General features: G+C 44.3%; 1 protein-coding gene across 1 annotated transcript in view; it reads left to right on the top strand.

The window, feature by feature from the left end:
- The first annotated feature begins 3,610 nt into the window (after positions 1-3,610).
- The window catches only part of LOC121854713, a 120,597-nt gene continuing 101,559 nt past the window's right edge, over positions 3,611-22,648 (top strand). Inside the window, exon 1 of the mRNA XM_042349450.1 lies at positions 3,611-4,178. Within this exon, the coding sequence (XP_042205384.1) occupies positions 4,139-4,178 (40 nt within the window). The 5' untranslated portion in view covers positions 3,611-4,138. The remainder of the gene's footprint in view (positions 4,179-22,648) is intronic.

Genomic DNA, 22,648 nt, shown 5'->3' with positions numbered 1-22,648 from the left:
GAAAAACGAACCAACTAAACCCACCGTAACCTACCAAATTCTCGCCGAGGTGAAAAAATTTAGAATTCTGGAATTAATGAAGATAATGTTAAATATATATTATATACAATGTATTCTTTATTGAACATATTTGGTAATTAGGTTTATAGAATTCCCAATGGTGTTAACTGTTAGCGCAGCGTCTGTACCATAATGCTGGATTCCGGTTGTCACCAGCAGAGAAACAGGGCGGAACTATGAAGTATTGAAAGTCAGCCACAAATAATTTAATCAGCCTAGTTACAGCATCAACATTTATTGCAGTGCTGTTTTACGAGAATTAGATTTTCCTCGCTTAAGTTTGAATGAAACTAACCTTAGGTGCAAATAATAAGCAAACTGCTGTAAACTATCTAGCCCTTCCCTTTTGACAAAACTTGGATGTGTCATTGTAGTAAGTTTTAGGAATGGAAAGACGAATAATAAACAATACTTGGCCATGTGAAGTGCTTCGATTATCTCAGAGCAATTGTGATTATTTTTTGTGTCGTCATCTTTAATTTTGGATGGATCACTGGGTAGGCCTGTGTGTAGTGTGTAAAGGAGTACCGTAGTTTATGTAGCACAGAGAGTGTATTTCCCGTTGAAAAACAATAATGAGATATCATTCGTAAAATTGAGTCTGATACGATTTTGTGGGGAGACTGTGAAATGAAGTAAAACTAACCCAACATAAACTCACAGGCCACTAGGGTGCAGCACCTTCGGCCATTTAACTGTTGCGTTAAACACCATACGCTGAGTTGGTATTTCGTCAGCTACTTCACCTGCCAGGGCCATTAAACATCAAGCATCTAGATTTGTCTTTTGCAACAGAACTTTTTAAGATTTTAGAGAGACAACTATTCCAGGGGGGTTGTCTTGTTATTGTGTTGAAGTTTGGAAGCAAGTAGGACGCCATTTAATAGCCAGCTGTGATTGACGACACCAGGTATGGTTACAACCAATTACCTACAAATTTAAGATAAGAAATGGAGCTGTAATGTTATGTCGTAATCAGAAAATTCCGAGGTACAAATCAAACGCATTAAAAGTATAGGTGCCTTAATCTGTTGTGGAAATGTAGCGAAATGCGGCACAGACCAAGCCTTGTGCAGTTGACAAACGTTTCTTCTAGTGACCGGAAGAAGTTAAGGGAAAAAATGTCACAATTTGGGTTTTGTTAGGTGACTTGTGTGACTTGTTTTCCTAGATTCTTCATCTAGTAGTCTGCGTTAATAGTAAGAATAAATTGAAATGGATATAAGGCGATAGATGCCCAGTAGGCAGTAGTGCACATGAATGATGAGTGTAGCCGCTAGTGGTTTATAGAGACGCTAATAATAAGAGTGAATAGAGGAAAAAGGAAAAATCTACTTAACCTTATCTAACTTAATAGTCGTGGGCTCCGTCCCCCGGACCCCTCCGCATATTAAACAAAGAACTTTCTTTGGTATGGTGTTTTTTTTTTTTTTTTTCGGTAGACGTGAGAGAAACTGAGCGGCTCGTAAACATACACTGAGCGGACAAAATAGAGCTGGATTGGGCTGCACCGCTTACCGCTGCGAAAGACAAAGTAACGCTTCTACCAAACGAAGCATTTGTGATGAAAATGTAGTAAGAAAAGTTCCAAAGTTATATAATGATAATTATTTGGTCACTTCCAAATCTTACCACGTTATACAATAGTACTGTAATGATGATGGACTGAGGTGTCACTACTAGCATTTGGCCACAAAAGGATAAAGACCTTTAATTAAACGAAAACTGGCGTTAGATAACAAAAGGAAGTGTTATGATTTTCTTATTTTTTCTAAGTACTCTTCATGAATTTTGTTATTTGGGAACCACCTTTGTTTTGTGCAATTTTGTATAAAAAGCTTATTACACAAAATAAGATGTTAATGTTTTTGCTCCAGGCTTGAAAAAGCTGCTTTCATTTGTAAATTTGGTATAATGATAACATGATATTGTTTTAAGTGCAAGTATTAAATGGTCATCACTCTTTAGGTTTCTGGGGATGAATTTGATATAAAATTATTGTACTAACAATTTTCGTTTATCTCATGAACGCTGACAGTGCCAAATATGGTTATAAAGTAATACTTCAAGTTCAAAATACACAGTTTTCATAAATTAATAGACTAGTCGGCCAATCTTACAATGAAAGCACAGGGGCATGTTTTTGAAGGTGGCCGAGCACATTGATAGTGCATGTGATTATTGCTAACCTTAATATACAGTAAATGTCATATCTTTCCCTAATTCGACACCATTTTATTCTGAAACAAATTAAAGCAAGGGGAAGCAGCTAAATCCCTACATCATTTACCATGTTGTGATGCCGGATCATTGTTGTAGTCCAGCACCTCACGCCATGTTCCTAATTTAAAGAAAAAACAACTTAAATTTATACATTGCGAAACGACTAAACTTTGCGTGCCACTGTACACAATAAGGCTCATAATAATTGTATCTTCATAGTTCTTAATAATGTACAATCATTTTAATGGTTGAATTAGCCTAGGTTCTGTAGGTTAGAGCCGGCTAGGTTACAGGTTAGTTAGGTTAGGTTACGTTACGTTAAGAAGTTGGGTAGGTATAGGTTAGGTTAGGGTAGCTTAATGGTAGGTTAGGTTAAGAAGTTAGGGTAGCTTAATGGTAGGTTAGGTTAGGTTAAGAAGTTAGGATAGGTATAGGTTACGTTAAGTTAGGGTAGCTTAATGGTAGGTTAGGTTTAGAATTTAGGGTAGTTTATTATTGGTTAGGTTAAGTTAGGGTAGCTTTTGATGGGGTAGATTAAGTTAGGTAGGTTATTATAAGTTAGATTAAGAAGTTAGGATAACTTATGAATGAGTAGGTTAAAAAGTTAGGTAGCTTATGATAGGTTTTGGTTAGATTGTAAAATTAGAGATGGTTATAACAAATTAGATTTGGTGTGGGTGGTTTAGAGAGGATAGATTATAATTGGTTACCTTTGATACGGTAACGAGGCAAGTGGTACTTATCTTCAGTTACCGGTAGTTTAGTCAAGTTGGCAAACATGGTACAAATAACTACGTATTTGAATAATTTATAACATTCTATATTGTTTTTTTTATTTGTTTATTATTAATCATTTCCACTACTTGTTAACTTATTAACCGTTCGGTCGGTCTGTCTGTTCTGTTACGCACATCTATTAGCACAGGAGGAAAATGGAGTACCCGGAGAAAAGCAATAGCACTACCGCTGTCAACGCGACACTTTATCCGTCAGCGTTGCTGTATTTATTAAATTAGATAATGTTTGAATATATCGCGTGTTATCAATTTATCATACCCCCAACATTTCCATAAAGGCAATTAAAGTGAAAAGTTGCAATGTGCGATATTTGTTTACACAAAGTTTTCAGTAGTTCAGCCCCAGTACTGTACTTCAAACTTCAGACAATAAAGCCTACCAACAACGTTAAATGGACGCTCTCCCAGACCCAGAATGATAAACCCCTTTCCTGGGTTTGGAGTTTCGATTTGACACCGGCAGAGTGCAAGGGGAGTTAGGCACTGGGGCGCCCTCTAGGCCAGCTCAGTGTCGTTGCTGCCGCCGCCTCGGTAAGACCACGCCGGCCGCCCTCCTCGACACCTGCCACATATACCACAACACTCACACCGGGGAATGTATCCACCCACTTGTTGTGATACACTGTTCAGACTCGTCCAGGGAGTGATGTGACCTTACAAGTGGTGGCGTTTTGTCTTGTCGAAACCAGAAAGATTGTGAGATTAACATGTGAATATGCATTTGGGTTATTCATATTGACGGACTTGGTTGTGTATGAAGGAACACCTTACATTTTGATAACTGTAACTAAAAAATCATCTTCAACGAGATAATATAATGTGTTAATGTGTAGTTAATGTGAAAAATTTGTAAAAAATAAAAAAAATACGTCGTGATCAGTCGTATGCTAACTCCCATTGTTAAAGAACTTAGATTAACAGAAAGTTTTTACGTCCTATATCTTTATTCAGATGAAAGTGTCATGACAACCCTGTGAGAGCCTGAGCATGGCACACGTCTTTGTCTGCACACCGCATGACTAGAGGCTGGTCGCTGCCCCCACCACCACCAACCCGACATGTCCAGGAGGAAGCAAGCCAAACCCCGCGCTTTAAAACGTGAGTAGACATGTTGTACAGTACACACCTGTCCTGCACTTATCAGCTTCTGTAGTTAGCCTGATCATAATGGCATGACTGTATAAATAATACGTACACACGTATATTTAATGCTTATATATAGATAATTTATATATAAATTAAGTATGATTTAGGTACTCTATTGTGTATAGGATATTATAATGTGCATGTTTGTATTTCTGGCGTGTTTGAAGTTCTGTATGCCGTATCTATTATTGGTTTTATTATTAATATTATGTGTTGTAAATTATTGTTCAACATTTTACATTTTAATGCATTAATTAACTGCATGATTAAACTTACACCTGTTGTTATTGTTGTAGTATCATTACTAATTCAAACTCGTAGTGAATGAATGAATGAATGCATCAGTAATTTACATGATTTATACAAAACTATTATTATAATTATCAATACATGCACGGTCATTAATACTGCTGGTAATTATTTTGTACTTTCTTCAACAACCATTTTAAACACATATAAGGACAGATTACTGTTTTATTATTTTGATCGGTAGTATTGTTAGGTCGACAGAGTTACGCAGGAAGTGACGTCTTGCCATATACTAAATGAAACGATGTTTTCAATTGGAAGTTATGTGATGTAGGAACAGCATTATTTAGCAGGAAATTCCGCATAATAGGATTCCGGGGTATAAGTGAATTTACAGTAGGCTGAGGCTCTGCAAGATGGACTACAGTATTAACAGCTATATATAAGGCATGAATGGACCACTCAGACGCCCCCCCCCCCCGCCTCACCTCTGCCTGGCTGGAGTTATACTTAGGATTTAATACACCCGTGTTACTGATTTAAGTTAAAAAAAAATTCTGGGTAACAAATATCTGCTTGGTGAGTGGGAAGATTTTTACAACTAATTTTGATTTGATGTTAAATGTTGGTTCATAAACTTTACGGTTGGCTCGCTTCATTTATATTCTGCAATAAGACCGCATGTGACGTCCAACTGGCTTGGTCCTCTCCATAATGGTCACCTGATAAAACCCCCAGACACGGGTCCTTATTGATAGCCTTTGCTTGATTGATGAACGAATGGTCCCGTATAGACGTAAGATCTGCGTGAATGTCCGTGTAACATTGTAAGTCCCTAGATATCTCGCTCTGTACACCACAAATATATAAATAATCATTAGGAGAAACACAGTACTTCATCACAACAACAATGTGAATGGAAAAAGAGCTGAAAACCCGCTGGCTGGCGAACATGGTGCACCCTGCCGCTCACAGTAGGGCCGCCCCTCCGCCGCCACTTCCCACTTTCTCTCACCACCGCCTCTTTTTTCTCGTTTTCGTCCGCGGCTCAGAGAGAAAACGGAGCCAGTGAACTGACATTTAGGGGCGACGAACTAATGTCTGTGGATAGATGAAAACATTTTAGAGAACAAAATGATCAGACATATATTTTGGGCACGAAGCAACGCTGATGCTTTTATTATTATGTTGGCTAATACCTTTGTTATGTGCCAAGGGGATTGGTGGTTAATAGCCACTGATGATTAAACTTGGAGAAAAAATAATAGGCACGTGATGGTACAGTCATTCTTATGCATGAGTATTTGGTCCTTGACGGAGACCAGTTGTGGATTTTGAATGGTTCGTGCGTTGAATTCTCCTGGTAACTGGGGATGTAGAGCTGTGTAAAACTCACTGACTTGAGCTTAAGCACAGTAAATAGTCTTCAGAATGGCATCGAAATCACTCTGAGATTCCTTCTTAATTACACGAAGGTCACTAGTGGCTCCCAACTGGTGGTATTCGAGAGCTGTCCAGATGGAGCTTTGTTTTAGTTATGAGGAGCTGGGGGAGCTACAGGTTAGGGTCACCTCTCAACCTCTCGGAAAGGAGTGAGTTGCGGGGTAACATTAAAACGTAAGGAAAGAACAACCGTAAGTGACTCCAATAAACTATTTTGTCATATTTTAAACCTTTTTCTCGTTGGAATCCACTCATAACGTATATTTGACTGTAAATAAGATTCGCATTTAAAAGATAGAAACTTATACTGCAATAAGATAATAGTTTCCATGCTCTGACGTCATTTTGAATACAATAGTGATATGATTATTTTACACGCAAGATAATGAGGATGTCAGTGAGTCGTCAGCGAAAAAAAAAATATTATTTGATAATTTTTTCTTATAATGTGGATCTGATTTCCAAAATGTCTGACGTAACTGTCATGTTTAGGCTGTTGATACTTCTCATTGTCGGAGGCTATGAGTGACATTATATGGGTGTAGGGGCTACTGTTGCCTTAAGGTCATTGTGTTAGACTACAAGTTATACAGTATCATAAGTTTGGGGGCTACTTTTATAACGCTTTCTTGTGTTTGACAAATTGCAGCAGTTAAGTTCACGGGTCTGTGGCTATTTGTGTAATGGCCATCATTGTTTTTAAACTAGTACTCCTCACATGATCATACCCAGTCATTAAGGTTCCTTCTTCCACCATAGACCTATTGAAGTGTCTAGTGGACTGTGCTAGGCTGAGGTGCTGCTGGCTACTCTTGTCTCGCATTCATTATACTTGGCTACCGAGGTCTAAGGTTTTCTCCAGTCCAATACTATAGTTTAACAAAACTTCCTAAACATCTAGTGGTGTACACCATCACGGCAGCGTCCCTATTAGCCTTGGCGTCGGGTAACTTGATTTTAATGGGGAATGGGACAACTGTCCGCCGCCATCTGGCCGCCGCGGACTGGGGGTAAACTGCAAACGCCTAATTTTGCGCTCTCAAGGCAGGTTAGGTTAGGTTAGGTACTTCATGGGCTGCGGCCAGATGGCGGCGGCCAGTTGTCCTAGACCCATTTTAATGTTCTCCTTCGTTAACTGTACACTAAACTCATTATTGTACTGAATTGCGAGTCCTCGAATTTGCGTCCTGTAAATTGTTTACTTCACTTGAAAACATTGAGGGAATTAATTAATTCACTTAACGCCTCTGCTTCAGCCTGGACGGACTCCATATATCTTCTCCAACTCCCAGATCTGATACAGCCACACGTGTTTTTAATTTTGATTCATGCATGTAATAAAATCCTTTGGGGTTCGACTGGGCCTCAGCTGCTGAAACTCCGCCTTTGTATTCTTCGTTTGATTTCTGAATGTCACTGTCCTGCTGGTCAGGAGTGGCGGTCGACTCATCTCTTGAAACTGAGATGCCAGTGTCTTCCTAAAAGTTTCCAGGATGTTCTTAATCAGTCAGCTTTAGTGTTTGGTATACAGTATTTTCCCATCACTTTACATTTGATTGTTTCCCAATAACTTTACAATCGTGTTCAAAACGCTTGTTAAGTTATGTTCGTCGCCTCCTCACTCCTGTCATTATACTCACCATCGTTATGTTTTAACCTTTGCTTACGTTCTTCATGTGTTAAGTACTGTTCCGGGTAATAATTACACGTGAAGGAGTGTCGCCAGATTAGTGCCAATAGGGTCTAAAGTGTCCGTTAACACACTCTCCTCGGTGGTTAGGGCGAAATACGTACTACCCATAAGTGTCTGCTGACGTATTACTAGTGGGTTGGTCCTCAACATGTGGAGATAAAAGACTATCCCTTAAGAGTCTCTATAACAAGGCAGTTGGGTTGATAAGATCAACTATAATTAATTCATCCTGGTGGCAGTTTCAGTTTGCTGTCATATTTCAATTGTTAAATATATATATAATTAGGTGATCTGTTTATACGTGGAAGAAAGGGCGCGTCACTCACCATTAGTGTGTGATCTACACTACGTCGATAACCACAACCCTTCTGCGTGTTGTCCGTGACAGGTTCGTGATAGATCCCTCATATAGAGATTGAACTCTTATTCCTCTGGGTGAATCCTTTTATTTTGATAATACAGTTTTGTAAGTCGTAATGCACCAGCTGGATGGGTTAGAGTTTAATGCGGCGGTGTTTCTGAGGAGTGAGTGCTGGTGTGTTGACTTAAACTAGACTCAGTATGCGGTGATAGCTCTCACCTGTCGCATCATTAGCAGCCAGACCTTTACGATATCTTCAATACTATTTGGGTTAAGTTTTTCATAAAAGTTTCTAGAATTAATTTTTATCGTAAATGGAGAAGGAAGATCTCACCCATCCAGCTGACTTTAGCAGTAACACAACAATTAACATCCAAAATGGTATAAAGTTGTTCTGAGACTCTCTTTTGACTTAACACTATTTATGGGACAACAATAACATACAGGAACTTTGTGACTCGACTAGAGGCTTCCCGGGTACAGTATACACAAACACCTTGTAATAAACACACACGGTGACCTGGTGATGGTGAATACAAGTGTCTGTGTGTCGCATAGCAATATAGGATTGTATTGCAATTGCAAGCACGCCCACAGACATGCTTGCTTGCGTACAACACTAAAACAAACATTTGTTATAAACACACACACACACACACACACACACACACACACACACACAAGGAGCGTAGTGGTGGTGGCGTCAGACAGTCTGGCATCCCTAGGGAGTCTCTCCTCTACCCCAGGGACTCCTGTCTCCCTCCCTCACCACCTCCCTCTCCCTTCCCTCCTTCCCTTACACCTCCCACACCCTCCCGTCATACTTTCCCGCCGCCCCCTTCCTTCCTTCCTTCCTTCCTTCCTTCCTTCACTCTCACGCCACCTTCCTCTCCCTCTTTTGTTTTATCCTTCATTCCCCCTCTCTCGACCCACACTCCTTTTCCATATCCCTCCCACCTTCCTTCCTTCCTTCCTTCCTTCCTTCCTTCGTTTTCTTTCATTTCCTATCCGTTTTCCACGTCCATTCCGTCCTCTTATATTCTCCCTCCTCCATCCTCTCTTCGTTGTCTTCCTTCCTTGATACCTCCATTCTCCTCACCTCCTTACATATCTCTCTCTCTCTCTCTTCGAGTCATTGTGTGAGGGAAGGGAAGGAGAGGAAAAAAAGGTAGAGGAGAAAAAGAGGAAACTGAGAGAGGGGGAAGAAAGGTGGGAAGAGAGAGAGAGAGAGAGAGAGAGAAAGAGAGAGAGAGAGAGAGAGAGAGAGAGAGAGAGTATGACCCCGTCAACGTGGGTTCAGGACACGTTTTCTGGCTTCTACACCGCCATGTTAACCAAAGAAGTGAGGAGGAGGAAGAGGAGGAGGAGGAGGAAGAGAAGAATGAGAAGGATGGGGAGAAGGAAGAGGAGGAGGAAGAGGAACGTTTTCTATGATGCCCTATAATATAATAAGAGGGTAGGAGCCTTTAAGCGTCTTCTTTTTATTCTACAAAATGTGAATAAAGGAAAAAGTTTTGATTATGAGCCAAAACTCGTGTACAGGTATCCATTATATCGAACACTGCAACTATGACTTTTATTTGGTTATTGAGGCATTCCAAGGACTCTCTCTCTCTCTCTCTCTCTCTCTCTCTCTTTATCTCTCTCTCTCTCTTTCTCCTCTCCTTCTCTCCCTCTCCCTCTCCCTCCCTCTCCCTCTCCCCCTTCCCTCCCCCTCCCCCTCCCTCCCTCCCTCCTCTCACCCCACCCTTTTCACGTCATGTCATGTCATGTCATGTCATGTACGTCACACCAATTATTAACCAGCCTCGGAGTCAAATGAAAAAATGATCATGATTATAATTTGATCAAAACGTAGATCAGATGTTATACTCGCTTTGTTTACTTGCACATTCACGTAGAGGAATTAGAGAAACATTATTGGTTATTTTAGTTATTCCTCCTTTCATTAATTTGTTTACTCGTCATAATAAATTGTTTACTCGTCATAATAAATAAAGAAGAAAGGGATTTATTTTATTTTTTTTGTTAGGATCAAATGATTAAATAATAATGGTAATAAAATGTGGAATAACTTGAGGGAATAAACCAAATAGTTATCATAAGGTATAATTGGTTTAATAAAGTGAGGGAATAAACCAAATAGTTATCATAAGGTATAATTGGTTTAATAAAGTGACCAGAATAAACCAAATAGTTATCTTAAGGTTTAATTGGTTTAATAAAGTGAGGGAATAAACCAAATAGTTATCTTAAGGTATAATTGGTTTAATAAAGTGACCAGAATAAACCAAATAGTTATCTTAAGGTTTAATTGGTTTAATAAAGTGAGGGAATAAACCAAATAGTTATCATAAGGTTTAATTGGTTTAATAAAGTGACCAGAATAAACCAAATAGTTATCATAAGGTATAATTGGTTTAATAAAGTGAGGGAATAAACCAAATAGTTATCTTAAGGTATAATTGGTTTAATAAAGTGACCAGAATAAACCAAATAGTTATCATAAGGTATAATTGGTTTAATAAAGTGAGGGAATAAACCAAATAGTTATCATAAGGTATAATTGGTTTAATAAAGTGAGGGAATAAACCAAATAGTTATCATAAGGTATAATTGGTTTAATAAAGTGAGGGAATAAACCAAGTGGTTAATGAATGGAGAGTTATAGTGTGTGTGTGTTATTTACCCTTGATGTCAGTCTGTCAGTCAGTCAGTCAGTTACCCTCATTTCACCTCTGCTCTCCTCACCCCACCTCACCTCACCTCACCCCACCTCACCCCACCTCACCTCACCTCACTCCACCTCACCTCACCTCACCTCTACCGGAAAAAAAAATTATGTAGAACTTAAAAAAGAAAGATATTGATCTGGGTGTAGAATTTGGTTGTGGTTTGTTTAATAAATTGTGGTGTATATAAAGGGAGAGGAGAAGGGAAGGTTGTGTTGTGTCGTGTTGTGTTGTGTCGTGTTGTGTCGTGTCGTGTTGTGTTGTGTCGTGTCGTGTCGTGTCGTGTCGTGTCGTGTCGTGGTTAGGTTGTGGTCGTTGTGTTGGGTCGTGTTGTGTTGTGTCGTGGTTGTGGTCGTGTTGTGTTGTGTTGTGTCGTGTTGTGTCGTTGTGTCGTTGTGGGGTTGTAAGGTTGTGGTCGTGGTCGTGTCGTGTCGTGTCGTGTCAGTTGTGTCGTGTCGTGTTGTGTCGTGTTGTGTTGTGTCGTCGTGTCGTGTCGTCGTGTTGTGTCGTGTCGTGTCAAGCCAGGTCGTGGGTTGTGGCCGTGTTGTGTTGTGTCGTGGTTGTGTTGCCAGGGTTGTGTTGTGGGTTGTAATGTGTTGTGTCGTGTTGTGTCGTGTTGTGTTGTGTTGTGTTGTGTCTGGTGGGAAATTTATTGTTCGTCTTCTTTTATTTCTTGTTCTTTTCTCATTCTGTTTTTATTGCTTGTTGTTGTTCTTCTTCTAAGTAAGACACGGGCGTAACATAATACTGTGTGGGCGAGGTTGAGGAAGTCAAGGTTGAATTCTTAACTGGGTGGAGGGTGGAGGAACTTTTATTGGATATTATATACCAATGTCGGGCGGCCCACCCACTCCACTCTCCCTCCCCACACGCCCTTACCTCTAACCACGCCCTAACACGCCCATCTTCCGTACTAACTCCCACCCACCCATTCGTCTCAACACGTCATCACATATATTATCTTTTACTCCCACCCTCCTGGCAATATGAACACACACCGCCCTCACGCCCATCAACCATGTACGCCCACGACTAGTCATACATCTTGCGACCTTTTAGGGAGTATGACCTCTGGTTCTGGTTTTCCCCTGCCCACACCTGGTGATGGCCCCCATCCCTGGTGTTGCCCCGCCCACACTTAGTGTTGCCCCGCCCACCCCTGGTGTTGCCCCGCCCACTCCTGGTGTTGCTTCGCCCACCCCTGGTGTTGCCCCGCCCATTCTTGGTGTTGCCCCACTCACACCTGGTGTTGCCCCGCCCACACCTGGTGTTGCTCCGCCTACCCTTGGTGCTGCCCCCGCCCACCCCTGGTGTTGCCCCTGCTCACCCCTGGTGTTGCTTCTGCCCACCCCTGGTGTTGCTCCCTGCCCACCCCTGGTGTTGCCCCGCCCACACTTAGTGTTGCCCCGCCCACACTCCCAGGTGCTGCCCCGCCCACCCCTGGTGTTGCTCCCCCTCCCACCCCTGGTGTTGCTTCTTGCCCACCCCTGTTGCCCTGCCCACCCCCTGGTGCTTCGCCCACCCCTGGTGTTGCTCCCTGCCCACCCCTGGTGTGCGCCTGCCCACCCTGGTGCGTTGCCCTGCCCATTCTGGTGCTGTTCCACCACCTGGTGTTGCCCCTCCCACACCTGGTGTTGCCCCGCCCACAACACCTAGTGCTGTCTTGCCTACCCTTGGTGTTGCCCCGCCCACCCCTGGTGTTGCCCTGCCTGCCCCTGGTGTTGTCCTGTCCCACCCGACTGTTGCCCTGCCTACTCCCCTGGTGTGGCCCTGCCCCTGGTGTGGCTCCCTGCCCACACCGGCCACTCTACCTGCCTGCCCCGCCTTCCACTCTCCCTCTATAATTCAATATTCATATCTCATTTGATGAACAATAAAGAAAAGTGAGCGAGCAAACACACCGGAACGTTGAGAAAACATAATCACCAGGGAACACGCTGGCGAGCTTTGACTCTCCCGCCCTGGACAAATATTCTCCCGGCCCAGAGGAGGGGGTCCCGTGTGTGTGTGCCAGCCCACCCTGGTAACAGTGTCGTTACAGCAGCAGGGTTTTAGACTGGTACAGTATCAATAAAAGTCTCCCTGTGTGACACCGGAGAGAGATGGGAAGAGCCGAGTCGTGTGGTACTTTAGTGTGGTCGAACCTCACGAGTCATCTAGCTATTGACGGTGACTTAACAGGAAACTTTTGAACCAACGTTGATGATAATATTCACTGTATAGCTACTATGTGTAAGTGTATAGCTACTGTGTGTAAGTGTATAGCTACTATGTGTAAGTGTATAGCTACTATGTGTAAGTGTATAGCTACTGTGTGTAAGTGTATAGCTACTATGTGTAAGTGTATAGCTACTATATGTGTGAGTGTATAGCTACTATGTGTAAGTGTATAGCTACTATGTGTAAGTGTATAGCTACTATGTGTGTAAGTGTATCGAGGAGAGCCGAGTACTGTACCTGGGCGGCGCGTCTCTCCCCTTGTTCCTTCCCGTACAAGGTGAGAGGAAGGGGTCATGTAGAGACGGTAATGCAATTTTCGTAGACAAATAAAGTGGGAACAAGTTTATTGAGTTATCCAAGTTAAGAGTTCAGTTAAGTGAAAGTTTCTTTGTGTTGAGTGAAGTCTTGTGAAAGTTTTGGTTTAATGTAAGGTGTCCTGAGGTGTAAGGTGTCCTGTAGGGTGTAAGGTGTCCTGTAGGGTGTAAGGTGTCCTGTAAGGTGTCCTGTAGGGTGTAAGGTGTCCTGACGTGTAAGGTGTCCTAGGGGGTGTAAGGTGTCCTGTAGGGTGTAAGGTGTCCTGTGGGGTGTAAAGTGTCCTAGGGTGTAAGGTGTCCTGGGGTGTAAGGTGTCCTGTGGGGTGTAAGGTGTCCTGGGGGTGTAAGGTGTCCTGTAGGGTGTAAGGTGTCCTGTAGGGTGTAAGGTGTCCTGTAGGGTGTAAGGTGTCCTGTAGGGTGTAAGGTGTCCTGGGGTGGTGTAAGGTGTCCTGTAGGGTGTAAGGTGTCCTGTGTCCTGGGGGGGGGGTGTAAGGTGTCCTGTAGGGTGTAAGGTGTCCTGAGGGAGAGGAGGTGATGTTTAGACCAGAAGACGTGTCCCACCACCGTCACCGTCCATTGGTCATTAGTTTATTGACGACACAAATATTAAGTCAGAGGAAGGTTAGGTTAGGTTAGGTTAGATTAGGTTGAGTTAGGTTCGGTTTAGTTAAGTTAGTTTAGGTTCAGTTAGGTTAGGTATAATAAGTTCATTAAGTAAAGTACAATAACTCAGAGCCGATCATTACGAGAGGTGTACTCCACACACCTCACCCGCCCCCGAGCGTGGAAGACCAGATTTTTGTGTCATGTTTTATTCAGTGTTGGGCAGAGGTGTGCGGCAGCTGCGTCCACGGGGCCTCTGGACGGCTCCCAACACTACACTATCAATTTTTGACTAACCAGGTGTGAGGTGATGGCCGAAGCTAGGGGGGGGGGCACACCTGTTTAAAGTTGATCTTTTTACGTTCACACTCGTTTAATGTTTGTCACACACACACACACACACACACACACACACTAATATTTTCTCACGCTGTCTAGCATTTGGTGTTCGGTACAGTAAATGCAGTGTGGCAAGATAAGTGGAGCTTACCCCCTGATTCTTAGTATTCAGCAGGTACAGTCGTAGGTCACTCCATCCTGGGGACGTTCCTGCAGGACTACAGACACACAAGATGGTTTACTGTTGGTACACAGGAGTTATGTTAGGGATGAGGGGCCGAACTCAAAATCTTTCTCTCTGCGATCGGGAATCAAACCTGAGTCCATTCGTTTGCAAGGCGAAAGCACTTTTTATCATTGAGCTACGGAAACTATCACACACTTATAATTTATTTTAGCGAAACATGACAATACTGTGTTTAAAAATTACTTTCTGAAATAAATTTGACTATTTTTTTTACAATTAGTCACGTTTGTGTACTGTAGGTGGACGCGAAACCACACACCCACCCACACGCACACACCCACCCACCCACCCACCCACCCACACACACACACACACACACACACACACATACATACATACATAATGTCCCGCGGCCATACAGTTACGTAACGCTTCAATATATAAGTATCTTTACGATTTTGTGTGAGACAATATGACACAACAGACGAAGGATTTTGACAACCCTACCGAGACAACAGGAGTCACAGTGTTCATTGTGGAATTTATCGGAGTGAGAATAGAATAGCCCTTGAGGCAAGCTTTGACCCGCTGACACACTAATGCAGGATGATGTTGATGGTGATGATGTTGATGTTGGTGGTGATGATGGTGATGTTGGTGGTGATGATGGTGATGTTGGTGGTGATGGTGATGATGGTGATGTTGGTGGTGATGACGATTTTAGTGATGGTGATAATAATGATGATGAAGGTTTTAGAAAATCAGCAATTGAAGAAGAAATTAATATATTAAGGATAAATAATGACCTGATGATGCAAATGATTATGTGTAGTTAAGTGATACGAAGCATTAGGGATGTTGATAATGTGTAGACTGTGTGTGTGTGTGTGTGTGTGTGTGTGTGTGTGTGTGTGTGTGTGTGCCAACACGATATAGGAGAGACGTGAAGATATTATGATAGATAAATAGATAGATAATACTGCCAGTGTCGATTATAGATTGTTTTTAAAATGTCACAATATTGTTTAGTTTTTAATATTCTGGTAAACGGTTTGTGCCATTAACCAAGATCCCGTATACAGAGTTCAGTGTTGTTTGTGTACTGTTGTATATAATTGGTTAACCGTATTGTAGTGTACTCTAACTCTCTCTCACACACACACACACACACACACACACACACACACACACACACGAAAGGGGATAGTTTAGTGGTCGGTCATACAGTGATTACAAACCCTCCTCCCACCCTCCTTTAATCCACCCCACCCCATTCCAGCCACCCACTCCGCCCCACACCGCACCACCCACCCACCCACCCACGCCACCCACCCAGCACACCTCAGAGTGGAGTGAACCAGGTAGCTGTGTATATATAATCGATGGAACGACTTAATAACAACAACGCCATGACCCGGAGTTATCCAGTGAGACAACACCAGATACTTCCAGTCGAGTCTCAGGTGCAGTTGGCCGCCATGTTGCCTTTTTCATTTCTTGTGTCGTGGGCCTCTTTACAATATCAGCTGAAGTGGATGTTTCTCATACGAACCTCTGAGAAACATTATTTGTAAGCTTGAGTAAGTGAGTTATCCGCAAAGGTGAGAAATAAAGAGAATCCTTTCATCTTTGAGTTCTTGCTTGAGTGTGTGTTAGTTAGATGCTTTCCTAAATCACTTAGCCTCTCGAGTATAATGACAGCCTCTCAAGTATGATGATTTAACCCCTTGAGTACTATGACATGATTAATCCCTTTAAATCACCAATCTATCGTACTCAATGGGTTAAATCATTATACTCAAAGGGTTAAATTACCGTACTCAGGTGTTAAATCATCGTACTCAAGATGTTTAGGGTGAACATATAAAGAGCTAACCTAACCTAACCTAACCTCAGCAAATCCGACCTCAATTTCTCCCTAATTCACCACCACTTCTTAATTGTGACCTTACCTTTATGTTAATTAATTAGTTATGCACTCAGGTGTGTTGTAGACGAGAACTTCTGGCCGGGATAAACAGATCTTCATTAGTAGTAAAACAATAATCGATAGTGTGTGGGCGAGCGGGCGGCGCTTGACTGCACGTGTTGTACCCTGTGTGTGTGTGTGTGTGTGTGTGTGTGTGTGTGTGTGGAGGTATAGATCAGCTTGCGTGTTCATATGATGTGTAAGATCATAGACTGGGGCAGAAAGTGTATATTTCATTATACTATGAAGGTCGGGGAAGGCTTTTGATGTTTACCCACATTGCACACAGTATATTTTTCAACATACATCGTGTACAAGCTCTACTGTGTGTGTGTGTGTGTGTGTGTGTGTGTGTGTGTGTGTGTGTGTGTGTGTGTGTTTTAAACGTATACACTATGAGAAAGAAAGATTAGTTACGTATATTTTGTCAACGTAAACTATGGAGAAGGTCTTTGTGTATATTCGTCAACGTATATATACAGGTTATAAGATTGTGTTGTATAAAAATCATAAACGTGTGGTAGTATTTCAGGAGTCACTGTGGTAGAGTGTATTACCGTGGCGTCAATATCAGCTTTGATAATTAAACCCGCGTTAAAAAGAACTGATATGACTTGAACTAATACAGTCTCGGTACTCGGTGACGTCCGCTGTAGTTGTGAGTTACACGCGAAGGGTGAGGGAGGGGTGTAGGTAGGTGAGGGTGTAGGTGGTGGAGGGATGTAGGTAGGTAAGGGGTGAGGGTGTAGGTAGGGAACAAGGGAGGGATGTAGGCAGGAAGGACGGGAAGGATGTAGGTAGGTAGGGAGGAAGGAAGAAAGGGAGGATGGCAGCGATACATGGAGGGGGAAGGAGGGGTTGTAGCGAGTCTTGAGTGGAGGAACACGGAGGTGGGGAAGGGAGACTCAGAGCTCTTTCACGTAAGTATGCAGGTGTACAGTAGGTAGATAGGTACAGTAGGTAGATAGGTACATTAGGTAGGTACAGTAGATAGGTACAGTAGGTAGGTACAGTATGTAGGGAGGTGGAGGAAGGTTGGGTACAAAATAGTTCAGAAACGTTGGAAGTGACACAGGTGCTGAAGAAAGGCTAGAGATTGGTTAATTAGATTTAGATAACACTGAAAAAATGAGAGAGAAGTGAGTGTGTGAGGGGTGAGGGGGCAGGGTGAGTGTTGAGGTAGGGTGAGGGGGCAGGGTGAGTGTTGAGGTAGGGTGAGGGGGCAGGGTGAGTGTTGAGGTAGGGTGAGGGGTGAGGTAGGGGTGAGGGGCAGGTGAGGGTGAGGGGTGAGTAGGGTTGAGGTAGGGGTGAGGGGGCAGGGTGAGTGTTGAGGTAGGGTGAGGGGGCAGGGTGAGTGTTGAGGTATGGTGAGGGGGTAGGGTGAGTGTTGAGGTAGGGTGAGTGTTGAGGTAGGGTGAGGGAGCAGGGTGAGGACACTAGTGAAGGGTCGCGCGTCACAGTCATGAAAAAGACTCGGTGGGGGCTGTGAGGCGGACCTGCCGTGCATGGTAATGCACGAGAGAGTATGGGCGTGCAGGGATAAAATTTGGTAAGTGAAGGGCGTGCAGGGAGGGCGTGGGGAAGGGGGCGGCGTCCCCACAGGTCCCTGGGGGCAGCGACCCCAGCGATAACACGCCAGGCTATTGCATCACCACCTCACGATACACCCAAACCTTGTGCTGGCTGGGGGAGACTGTTCACCCTTGTGGCCGCTGGTTATAAGACCCAAAATGACGACCTTAGCAGTAGTGCTGGTAACGCCATTTACCATGGGTGGGGACTCGGTGGAAATGAGATCCCTCGGGATGGTCCAAATTACACTGGAAAATTTCAACTGGGACTCCCAAACCGGCAGTGGTGGGGAAGAGGTACTGTAGCCAGCGCTTAATGTGATCACCGCTTAATGCTAATTCTCGGTTATTGTCATTATGTCGTGGGCGAGCGCTGGTCGAGGGTCACCTGCTACGGCCACCTGAGTACCGTAGAGGTGTTGGAGGGCGACGGTGAGGGAGAAACACCCAGGTGGTCACGGTAACCGGGGGGCGTCACTCACTCCCTCGACGAGGAACGCTGGATGGAGTCGATGCTGCCGGCTGTCCCTTCTACACCTGTGCAGCTATCATACTGCTCCTGACGGTGTTGTTTATCATACTGCTCCTGACGGTGTTGTTTATCATACTGCTCCTGACGGTGTTGTTTATCATACTGCTCCTGACGGGGTTGTTTATCATACTGCTCCTGACGGTGTTGTTTATCATACTGCTCCTGACGGTGTTGTTTATCATACTGCTCCTGACGGTGTTGTTTATCATACTGCTCCTGACGGTGTTGTTTATCATACTGCTCCTGACGGTGTTGTTTATCATACTGCTCCTGACGGTGTTGTTTATCATACTGCTCTGACGGTGTTGTTTATCATACTGCTCCTGACGGTGTTGTTTATCATACTGCTCCTGACGGTGTTGTTTATCATACTGCTCCTGACGGTGTTGTTTATCATATCACTGCTCCTGACGGAGTTGTTTATCATACTGCTCCTGACGGGTTGTTTATCATACTGCTCCTGACGGTGTTGTTTATCATACGCTCCTGACGGAGTTGTTTATCATACTGCTCTGACGGTGTTGTTTATCATACTGCTCTGACGGTGTTGTTTATCATACTGCTCCTGACGGGTTGTTTATCATACTGCTCCTGACGGTGGACTTGTGTGGTGTGTTTATCATACTGACGTCTGCTCCTGACGGTGTTGTATTATCCCTGATACTGCTCCTGACGGTGTTGTTTATCATACTGCTCCTGACGGTGTTGTTTATCATACTGCTCCTGACGGTGTTGTTTATCATACTGCTCCTGACGGTGTTGTTTATCATACTGCTCCTGACGGTGTTGTTTATCATACTGCTCCTGACGGTGTTGTTTATCATACTGCTCCTGACGGTGTTGTTTATCATACTGCTCCTGACGGTGTTGTTTATCATACTGCTCCTGACGGTGTTGTTTATCATACTGCTCCTGACGGGTTGTTTATCATACTGCTCCTGACGGTGTTGTTTATCATACTGCTCCTGACGGTGTTGTTTATCATACTGCTCCTGACGGTGTTGTTTATCATACTGCTCCTGACGGTGTTGTTTATCATACTGCTCCTGACGGTGTTGTTTATCATACTGCTCCTGCTCCTGACGGTGTTGTTTATCATACTGCTCCTGACGGTGTTGTTTATCATACTGCTCCTGACGGTGTTGTTTATCATACTGCTCCTGACGGGGTTGTTTATCATACTGCTCCTGACGGTGTTGTTTATCATACTGCTCCTGACGGAGTTGTTTATCATACTGCTCCTGACGGTGTTGTTTATCATACTGCTCCTGACGGGGTTGTTTATCATACTGCTCCTGACGGTGTTGTAGAATTATCAGGCTAGACTTCTGGTTATTTACACTACGTCATTAATTCCCAGAGTGATTTTATACGTGTGTTTTGTAGTAGTAGTAGTAGTAGTAGTAGTAGTAGTAGGAGTAGTAGTAGTACACACCCGTCCACCACACTCCAGGCTCCTCCCTCACCACCTACCACAGACAGCCCACTACCAGTCGACCTGGAGGACAGAATTGTACGATAAGATTTCCTATTGGACAAAATCCCCCGATACAGAAACTTACAGACAATTCACCTCTGGACAAAGTCGTACCAATCGATTTCCCACTGGACAAATTCCTTGGACACAATATCTCTCGGGACAGTTTCCTGCCGGACAGAATCTCGCCAGAAAATTTCCCAGTGGAAAAAATTTCACCACCGGAATAATAACGTGGATTAAGTCCATCGTGTTCAAGTTTATCCTTAGATGTTGAATATACTGTAATTATAGGTTAGGTAAGTGTAACCTCCCCCCACACCCACATAAAGTGACCCCCCCACATACATCACCCCATAAACCCACTCCCCCACACTCCCCCGCCCTCCCCCACACTCCTCCGCCCTCCCCCGCCCTCCCCACACCCTCCCTCCTTCCACCCTCCACCCACACGCCCCTGCCCTTCCCCCACACCCTCCTCCTTCCCACACTCCCTCCCTCCTTCCACACCCCCGTCCTCTCCCACTCTCCCCCACCCTCCACCCGCCCTCCCCCCCCTCCCCCCCACTCCCTCCCTCCTCCCACACTCCCCACACACCCCCTCCCTTTCCACACTCCCCCCCACCCGCCCCTCCCATACCTCCACACCCCCGTCCTCTCCCACACTTCCCCACCCTCCACCCACACTGCCCTCCCCCCCACACCCCCTCCCCCACACTCCCCCCACACCCCTGCCCTCTCCCATACCTCCACACCCCCGTCCTCTCCCACACTTCCCCACCCTGCACCCACTCACCGTCCTCTCCCCACACTTCCTTCACACCCCCCACACCCCCTGCCCTCCCATACTCCTCCACACTCCCCCGTCCTCTCCCACACTTCCCCACACTCCCCCACACTCCCCCGCCGGTCCACCATTATTACCAATAGTTTTAACGCTCCCCTGACATTACTTAACGCTTATTTATAATCCCTTCGTGTTTTTTTTATTTCATCAGTGTGTTATTAACGTTATTTATAGTGTTGCATGTGTTGAGGGGACGTGTGTGGGCGGCAGGTGTGTGTGGGTGGTGTGGGCGCCAGGTGTGTGTGGGTGGTGTGGACGCCAGGTGTGTGTGGGTGGTGTGGGCGCCAGGTGTGTGTGGGTAGGTTAAGGGGGCGAGTGTAACCTTAAATTTTCCCTTCATACGGACGCTTCTATCTCATCTTATGTAAACTGAAGCACTAAATATATCCTCCAAAATGGCGCCGTAAGTACACTGGGACTCACCTGAATTCTCTGAGAGTCTAATAGGTTTACGGAGAGACTAGAGCATAATTGGAGGTGTTTCTCTGCTTTGGAAGAGTGAGGGAGCCACTCTAACTGTATACTCCGGCCGGGAATCGAACCTGGGACCTCTCGTTTCCAAGGCTACCGCTGTGTCAAGGAGCTGTGGAGTGTGTGTGTGTGTGTGTGTGTGTGTGTGTGTGTTACTACAGAGGGGGCTTCCCAGATGTAATATTTATCCAGCATCTTGCCTTACCTGCCCCCCCCCACACACACACACACACACACACACACACACACACACACTCCTCCCTCTTCCAATCTTTGTTATGTCAATACCTCCTCATAGCACCATCCTTCACTCTATCGAACACTGCCATCTAGCACTCCGATAACTCTCTCTAATACTCCCATTCTTCACTCCCTCCTCTCCCTTCCTTCCTTCATTCCTTCCTTCATCCATTCCTGCCTTCCTTCTTTATTTCTTCCTTCCCTCCTTCTTTCCTTCACACTCGCCTTAAATCGGTGGTAAATCGTATGGGCGGTAAAAGTTGCACTCCTTCCTCACCTCGCTGGCCTAAGTAACTCCTTCATTAGGATTTGTTGGCTGATGTGTTGGAATGGTCGTGTCCTTCCTTCCTTCCTTCCTTCCTTTCTTTCTTTCTTTCATCCTCCTTTCCTTCCTTCTTTTTCTTTCTTCCTTCCTTCCTTTTTTATTTCGTCCTTTCATCCGCCTTTCCTTCTTTTCTTCCTTCTTTCCATCCTCCTTCCTTCCTTCCTTTCCTCCTGCCTTCCCTAATATTAAACACGTTATATTCCTGTCTGATAAGATGTGGCGTAGTTGGTAGCTGTATGTGTGTGTGTGTGTGTGTGTGTGTGTATGTGTGTGTGTGTGTGTCATGTTTGGGTCGGTTGTACATTAATACCTGAGGGAGTGCTTGGCCCCCTCAATGTCCAAGTATGACCACACCCAGCACAGCCCAGCCCAGGGAGTATAAGGTCATGTGAGTCATCAGTCTAAAACTGCATCATGATATACAGAGAGAGAGAGAGAGAGAGAGAGAGAGAGAGAGAGAGAGAGAGAGAGAGAGAGAGTCATTCACTGGCTCCGTCAGTAGATACCTGTACTTTAATAACCAAAACACCTGTGTGACTCCTACCACCACATCCCCAACCACTCCCGACTGTTCCCGACGTCGTCACTCTGGGTCACGCGACCACCCGACGACCTCCAACGACAGTAATCCCGACGGACTTACCTGGACTCTTACCTGTCTGGAGGGATATATAAAATCTCTCCCTAAAGATACCCAGAGGTAATTAGATGGACGCCACCTGTGAGGTGATTAGATGGAGGTCACATGTGAGGTAATTAGATGAGGCCACCTGTGAGGTAATTAATTGGGGGCTACCTGTGAGGTAATTAGATGAGGCCACCTGAGGTAATTAGATGGGGCTACCTATG

The sequence above is a fragment of the Homarus americanus genome, unplaced genomic scaffold, assembly GCF_018991925.1.
Source record: "Homarus americanus isolate GMGI-L3 unplaced genomic scaffold, GMGI_Hamer_2.0 scaffold53233, whole genome shotgun sequence".
NCBI lineage: Eukaryota > Metazoa > Arthropoda > Malacostraca > Decapoda > Nephropidae > Homarus > Homarus americanus.
The sequence above is the reverse complement of the archived record's forward strand: the minus strand, read 5'-3'. Positions and strand labels throughout refer to the sequence as shown.